Genomic DNA, 8,004 nt, shown 5'->3' with positions numbered 1-8,004 from the left:
CCCCGGTGCACATCAGGCAGTGCCAAGAGTATGGCGAGTGCGGCGTGTACGCCCCCGTCAAGGCTGGTAAGCCGCCCCTAACAATTTTGTTGTTGTTTTGCCAATCCGCACGGACTCTTCCCTTTGCTCACACCCGTGCATATTGCGCATCCACCATGCCCGAAATCACGCGATCCACGGTCCCCCCCGCACCGCCGTCGCTCCCCCATCCTCGTGGTTTTTCCCGCAACCCTGCGCCATGGCGGCCTCTTGCCCAATCAATCCCACCCCTACCTCATCTGACCCCGCGCACACGCAGTCCAAAAGCCCGTGTGGGCTGTCGAATACGTCAAGTCAAAATTCACAGATGCGTGCCTCAAGCAGCTCGACTATGGGATCCGCACCCTTTACAAGGTGCGCACAGGCATGCCCGCGATCACAGTTTCCCAGCCTGCCCACCTCACCCAACAAATATCAACCTTCAGCACCTTGCACGCGCTCCCGTCGCCCCGCCCGCCTTTGAAGCGCGTGCCGCCGCCCCTCGCCCCCGCGTCCCTGACCCCCGGCACCTCGTCCCCGCCCCCTCAGGCGGACCCCCAGCTCTCGAGCGACTGGGTTGAGTGCGCCGGCGTCGCGTACCCCGACCCAGATCCCAGCCAGAATCCCAATCCAAGCACCAGCCCCAGTCTTGGGCCCAGCCCAAGCCCGCCCCCAAGCACCTTCAACAAATCTTGGTGGGCCCCGACGATGGCGGCCGGCCTCCAGTTCAACATCCTGACGATGGCCGCCGCCTTCAATCCCTCCGTGGACCTGCTGCCCGGTGTTCAGGTGTGTGTGTGTGTGTGTGTATGGGGGGGTGGGGACAAAGGAGGAGAGACGTCCGCAATAGTGCGCCTCGGCGGCTGCCACTGCGGCAAGAAGTTGTGCCGCCGCGCCTGGAGCCTGCCTGTCATCAGCGCAAGCGCGCACATGCCTGCAACCTCCCCCTGTTGTGTAGAAGCCCCGAACCTCAACACTTTGCTCATCAACACCCACGACCAACCGTCGCAGGTCTTCATCTTGGACTGGCACGCCGCGACAGCAAACGCCGGCGCGTCGATTACAGGCGCCAGCAGCGTGCCGGTCTGCTGGCTGAGCGTGGGGACTGCCCTGAAGCCGTCCAAGACCAGCACCACCCTCGGGCTGGCGCTGGGGGATTACGGGAAGCGCTTCAAGGGGAAGGATTACTACATTGACATCAAATCTGCAGCCGTCAGGGCCGCCATGATCCAGGCGAGCCCACAAGATCTTGCCCTCCCCCGCCCTCTCCAACGTGTGCGCGCTCCCACTCAAACACCGCCGTGGCGCATTGGTTGCTCTCCGTGCCGCCAGCGTCGGCGTTTTAAGCTGACTGCCTTGTTCACTGCGTGCCGCGCGCCGCCTTTGCCCAGATAATGACGGGCTGCAAGTCTAACGGCTTTGTTGCCATCGTCCTTGGGCTGGCCGACACGTACGCCAAGCGGAACGGCCTCGACTTCTCCGAGGCCGACCAGATCGTCTATAACAGGTGGCTGGCCGACGCAGCGCACAACCTCGGACTGGGCGTCGGGCTGCAGAACGACGTTGACCATATTTCCCAGCTGGTGGACGCCGTCGACTTCTTTGTGAACGAGTGAGCACCTCGATGTTGATGGCGAACCTTGATTGCCGGCTGAACAGGGAGCGGTCTGCAAGCAGGGGGCGGGGGAAAAGGGGCGCGCCTGACAGCGCACGCAGGGGCGACTGACGGTGCACGCAGGGGCGGCCTCGCATCCAGCTATTCAAGCTAGGGCAAAGGGTGGCATGATGTGTTGTTACTGTATAAACTGCACGCACTGACCGGGAAGCTGCCCTCACTCCGCTGCTTGCCGTGCATCCCAACCCTCCCGGCGCCCTCCCGTTTCACCTGCAGGGACTGCGGGCGGAAGAAGGAGTGTGACGCGTACCAAGCGGCCAGATCTGGTAAGGGGCGGTGCCTGCCGCCCCCCCGCGGCTGCCCCGCAGTCATCGCCTCCCATGGCACATTCCACCGGGTCCCCGCGTGCGTGCCCGCCCAACTTCTCCACGCCAGCCTCGCCCGTCAAAGCATTCATGCCAGGCGGCCCGGCGCCCCCGCCGCCTCCGCCTCCCCTGCTCCCAACGAGAACACCCCCCTGCGCCCACGCGCCCGCGCCCCCTCTCGACAGCCAACAAGCCGGTCTTCAATGTGGAGTACTCTGGGTCGGGGTTCAAGGCGGCCTGCAGGTGCACCGCCGAGCTCGGCCTCGCCACAATATCCAAGCGCACCTCCCTCAAGAGCTTGCCACGGGCCACGTGCACGCCGCAGACCAAGCCCTGTACCCTGGTGTGATGCGGGAGCCAAAGACCCCCCAACAATGAGGGCGCGGAGCCACAGCAGCTGCTGCCGTCAGGCCGCACGTCGCACCGCGTCGTGACGTGCGCTCGCAGCGGCGGAGGGCCGCGGCGGCTCTGGCGGCGCGTGTGACGACGCAAGAGCGCCTGGAAAAGGCAGGCGCCCGAATCGCGCCGCTTCCTTCGACTTGAAGGACCCTCAACAGTTGCTTTCCTCCTCAAGACGCTTACTTTGCTGCCTAGTCCATGTTGTTGAACACAAGTCCACGCTTGCAACGTGTGTCCAATGCCCATAATTGCTGGCAGGTCAGAGCGCCGTCACTCCTGCAAGCAAATTTCCGCGCTCCTGGTCACTGTCGCCTCTTTCATGCGCGCATGGCGCACCGCGAATGCGTGTCTCGTGTGTGCAACGTTCCCGCGATGCTTCAACACACGGTGCACCCCACCTGCGGGCTCCAATGTGTTTGCGGACAAGGGGGGCGTGGCTGCCAATCGGCTGGGGTGCGGCATGGGACGGCACTGGTGATAAAGCGGTGTTGGCCAACACCCATGGGGCTGGTCCTCTCACTGTGCACTCAGCCGCCAGACATCAGACACCGGGCCTCTCCGGTGACCAGGCGGACCCACCCTCTGACCTTATGCGTTTCGTTATGTCACCATGGCCCCACACGCGTCCTGTGGCATCACATGCGCCTGTTGGGCTGCTGGCTGCTGCGTGGGCCACCCTACTCCTTTGCTACTTTAATCCACCAAAACACATGCTTCAAAACACGCGTATTCCTGTCCGGCCCATCATATCTGTTCTGGGGGCGGCGACCCGCCCGGGCGGGGAGGGTTCGCCTGTTGTTGCAGAACGGGCCATCGGCGTTTCATCTGGCCGCACTGCAAACCTCTGAGCTGGCCGCGTCGTTGAGCTGCGTTATGGCGAGACGCTGCCCCGCCGGGCGGCTGCATCGCCACTTGCGAGCAGATGCGGTGTTTTGATCCCTGCCAGGCTTTGATGCGCCGAACGCATTCACAATCGTCGACCCCGAAACACCCTCCGCCGCTGATATCAATAGAGCAGGACAGCTTGCTTTGCCAGCACATGTGTGCGCTTGTGTTGTGGGCAGCGCGCACAGAGGGGCCACATGCAGAGGGGTTCGGTGGGTGGCGCCAAGCCGGCCACTGTGTTTTTGGGCTGTCGACCAAGGAGTCTTGATGAGCCAAGGCGCGCGACCAGATATGTCGTCAATTGCGTGCGAATGCTTGCCTCACCAATGGCACTGCGCAACCTCAGCGACTTGCTGAGCTCCCAAATCTTGGCGCTGGTCGCCCACACAAACCTGTTCACCAAAGGTTGACCGTTTGACAAGTGCATCTGAATCTTATGTAACCCAACTGCGATTGAGGCTGATGTGACCGCAGCGTGTGGGCCCTTGGTCCAAGAGCAGTGCCCTGGTCAGCCGAGGTCCAGTTAGTTCGTCGCTGTGCGCACCCTGTACATGGGGTTTTCGCCCCTCGCAAAGAGACAGTGCATTCTATCCACAACTGGTTCGTTCCCCGGGGCTGTCCTTTTTGAAACAGCTCTGCCTGAGGTGGAGCTGTCCCACACAGCTGTCACATGCAGGGAATGGCAGGTCGCGCTGGAGCAGGGTTGTGAAGAGGTGAGTAGAAATCAAGGTGGCATGGGCACACCAGGACATGAGCGTGCCAGTCAGGCCAGCGAATACCAGTGTTGGGTCACATCACCAGGCCAGGCCAGTCGCCTGAGTGACCAACACGGTGCTGTCAGGGAGCGTGTGGCGGACGTACCCAAGCAAGCAGCAAATTTCCAGCTACTTCATGTGCAATCGCGCAAGATTCTCGTTTACAGTGGATTTTGGCATTGCGTCGGATCTCATCCGACCGTAGTGCAGCATGCTCGCGGCTTCCCCGCTGCAGCCATGTCTGTGTAGGCGTCGTGGATTGGCTGCGGGAATCTGCGGTGCATATGTTCGAGGCAGCCATCGTGTTGCGCTTCCGAAGCATGCAGATGGCGAGCGGCGACAGTTCGGCTGCCGGCGTGTCAACTCAGCCAGCGAGCGAAACACCAGAGCCAGGTCTGGCACCAACGACCGGCCCCAGCCCAGCAGCAGCACCAGCAGCATGCCTGCCAAGCGCGTCGTCATAACCGGCGGCTCCAAGGGGTTTGGCTTAGCCCTGGCACGGGAGTGTCTGCGCGCCGGTGACTCCGTTGTCATGTGCGGCCGCACGGGCACGCGCGTCAGCGCCGCGCTCGCCGCGCTGAGCGCCGAGTTTGGCGGCGACCGCGTGCACGGCATGACGGCCGACTGCAGCGTCCCGAGGGACGTGGCGGCGGTTGCTGACCTGGCGGAGGAGCGGATGGGCGGCATTGACCTGTGGATCAACAACGCGGGTGAGGCGTGAGCAGCAGTGCTGCCTGCGCTCGGACCACGTGCGATGGGCCTTATCTGCAAGTAAAGGCATGGCTTTCTTGCTCCACGATTTGCTTCCGCCACATGCGCATTCGCATGAGGTTGTGGCCGAGTCAATAAAATTGCCGCTGCTACTTAACAGCGACGCTTCAATGCACCGCCGATGGCAGCGCACCACCTCCCGTCCCCCTCCACACACACACACACACACACACACACACACACACATGCATGCACACGTTTGTGCCACAGCTGCGCGCGCAACCCCTGCCTCCTGCTGCCGCTGCCAGGCGAGGTGACTTCCAAGAAGCTGCTCGCTGACGTGGACCCCGACGAGATCGTCCGGGTGCGCACGCGCCAGGGCACAGCCCGCCAGCGCCCCTCAACGCGCGATCGCGCTCTGCCAAGCAACGCCCGCGAGCCGGCTCCGACCCGCCATGTTTTGCTTGCAAGCAAAACGCAGCAGCCAGGGCGCGCGGTCCGGCGCGGCGCCCCTGCCTGACACACATGTGGCCATGGGTCCAGGACCGGGTCCCCTGCAAACCTGCCGTGCAGGTGGTGGGGACCAACGTCTTAGGGTCACTGCTAGGCTCCCGCGAGGCCATCCGGGTGATGAGGCGGCAGCCGCCTTCCAAGCAGCCAATCTACCATGTGTTCAACTGCGGCTTTAGCGCGTGGGGCGCCAAGGTGACATGCGGACCCGCCGCGGCCGTCCAGAGGGACTCCGGCAAGGATCCTTGCCGCACCGGGCCGGCCGGCGCGCCCGGCGCGCTGCGCGTGCTGCGTCTCGTGTGGCGGCCCGTGTGGCGAGCCTTGAGCCCTGGCTGGGGGCCCTGAGCCCTCGGTCCTGGAATCCCTTGCACAGAACGTGCAGCCCCCATCATCACCAGGTTCGCGATAGCATCGCCCCTCGCGCCCCGTTTGTTCTGCCCCAAGCGTAGTTCACTAAGTCGGCAGCCACCCACAAGTCCACGAAGCGCGCGCTGACGCAGCTGTGTGAGAGCCTGGCCGCCGAGCTGGCGGAGAGCGGCGTCACCAGCATCGGGGTGCACAACCTCAGCCCAGGTGTGGTGAAGCCACAGAGCACACAGCGGCACCATGCGCACGGACCGGCGCGCTGCTCGACTTGGTATAGCGCGTGGCGCTCCACCCTATAACATCAGCCCTCATGTGCTCCATGCGCCGCATGTGCTGCTGTCATGATACACACCCCCTGGACAGCCGTCTCCAGATGAATTCCAACACCTGATCTGCATGGCTCGACAAACGCGCACCCCGGGGCCCCTGGTGTCTGTCCCGCCCCACCTTCATCATTTGGTCACACAATGGACCCAACATTCGCGCCCCCAGGCATGATGCTGACCGGGCTGCTGCTAAAAGACTCGACCCCGGCCGCGCGCCGCTTCTTCAACGCTCTTGCGGAGGAGCCCGAGACCGTCGCCGCCGCGCTGGCGCAGCGGATACGCGGCGTGCAGGGCAGCGGCGGCAGCGTAGACTACCTTACGCCGGCAGACGCAGCGTTCAGGGTGCTGTCGTCCGTGCCGCAGATTATCAATGGGGGGCGGTTTTTTGACAAGGAGGGCAACAGGGTGCAGCGGCCTGGGGAGGAGTACTCACCAGACGGCGTGCGTCTGCAGGTTCCGATGTAGCAGGCTCGGTAGTGTGACACGGGCGGTGCCGCTCAATCTTCGCATGTCAACAATTAGCGTGTATGGCAGGCATGGTTGCGCGGTGCATGATACACAAATCGCCGGTCTGTCAACTGGCGCGCAGCAGACCTTGAACATGAGGGGGAACTGCAGCATGCAATGGCCAAGGGTGCATATCACCGCACGGCTATGTAGCAAAAGTGTGAGAAATGTAAAGGTGGTTGTTTTCAAACAAACATGCACACCTCACAGCCATTGTCGGGCGGCCGCTTGTTGTGCACCTGAAGAGGATGAGCAGCTCGAGCTGGTGCCGCTTTGCTGCACCCAGCCTGAGCACTTGTGCGGTTGGGTTGCCATCAAGGGCCAGATCCGCATGCAATAATCCGCGGCTGGTTTGATTATATTTCTTTTCAAAACAAACGTTGATACGCAGTTCATCACGAGAGCCAGATCGATTGTGCGCGGGCAGTGCTCAGTTGTCTTTCAACAGCTGATTACCATTTTTACAAGAGTACATAGCAAACCGCTTGACATATCAGGCCCACCGGCGGGCACCACAGCAAGATGGACATCGAGAAGGAGGTGTTTCAGGCGAGAAAATGCAGCCTGGAGTGTTGTAAACAGCTGAAGTTGATTGCACCCTCTGATCCAGGATCAGCATGGGCCTGCTGTTGAACCTGGGGAGCCCCAGCATGCACGACCGCCCAACACCCGCCCTGGTGCAAGCGGCCACTGCAAGTGTGCAGCGGTGCTTGTGCGCGCCGCAGCGACAGCCGCATACCCCTCAGTAGGTGTACATACATGCCTTGACGCGCTGCGCCTGTGCTTGTGGTGCAGGATGCGGAGGACGTGCTGCCGGAGGAGTTCAACCACATGACTGCAGAATCCATCAGCCAGCGGGCGCGGCTGCTGGATAATGAGATCAGGGTGAGCGCTCGGCAGGCCCTCAATAACGCTTATCAGATGCGCTCGCAGGTTTTATAGTGCCTGTGCCTGCAGCGGCGCGAGTCCCAAGGAGAGCGCGTGGCGGCCTCACCGCCGGCACGGCTGAGCGCCTGGCTGCTGCGACAGGCTCGTGCTCGCCCGCCGCGCCTGGCACGCCCAGCTCCCTCGCTTCGACGAGGCCGCCCTTTCAAAGCGGCCCCATCTCACGCGGCTGGCATGACATCAGTCTTACGGCTGCCGCCTGGCGCTCGCTGCGGCCTGCCTGCGGCGTCGCAGCAACCCGATGCGCGCTCACCCGGCTGCAACTGACTTTCTGCACCCAAAGGTCTTGAAGGACGAGAGCCAGCGGTTAAGCCTGGACCAGAGCGGCTACAAGGAGAAGATCAAGGGTGGGCGGCGCCAGGCGCAGCTCTGGGGAGCCAGGCCTGGCCGCTTCGATCGGGGCCAGCGAGCACAGCGGCCCTTGCACGGGCTCGATCGCACGCCGTCCGGGGCAGCGTGAACCTCGGGCTCCCCGCCAAAACATGCACCACACCCCCTGCGCTGCGCGTTGCGTGCCTCCCGCGCAGTTTGCCGCACCCATGCCCTTCCAATTCCACCTTCCTCACATCTCTTTACCCCTCCCCCACCCCGCCCCTTCTACC

At 63.1% G+C, this 8,004-nt stretch overlaps 2 protein-coding genes across 2 annotated transcripts; both read left to right on the top strand.

The window, feature by feature from the left end:
- Positions 1-1,412: 1,412 nt before the first annotated feature.
- On the top strand, positions 1,413-1,634 carry MNEG_5399 (hypothetical protein; the record flags this gene model as incomplete). The annotated part of the gene is made up of 1 exon (XM_014046123.1): positions 1,413-1,634. One exon carries the CDS (start codon positions 1,413-1,415, stop codon positions 1,632-1,634), a length of 222 nt encoding a protein of 73 aa, XP_013901577.1.
- Positions 1,635-4,476: 2,842 nt separating this feature from the next.
- On the top strand, positions 4,477-7,862 carry MNEG_5398 (hypothetical protein; the record flags this gene model as incomplete). The annotated part of the gene is made up of 7 exons (XM_014046122.1): positions 4,477-4,747; positions 5,057-5,112; positions 5,322-5,555; positions 5,708-5,831; positions 6,117-6,355; positions 7,253-7,342; positions 7,587-7,862. 7 exons carry the CDS (start codon positions 4,477-4,479, stop codon positions 7,860-7,862), a joined length of 1,290 nt encoding a protein of 429 aa, XP_013901576.1.
- Positions 7,863-8,004: the final 142 nt, after the last annotated feature.

The sequence above is a fragment of the Monoraphidium neglectum genome, assembly GCF_000611645.1.
Source record: "Monoraphidium neglectum strain SAG 48.87 unplaced genomic scaffold scaffold00801, whole genome shotgun sequence".
NCBI lineage: Eukaryota > Viridiplantae > Chlorophyta > Chlorophyceae > Sphaeropleales > Selenastraceae > Monoraphidium > Monoraphidium neglectum.
The sequence above is the reverse complement of the archived record's forward strand: the minus strand, read 5'-3'. Positions and strand labels throughout refer to the sequence as shown.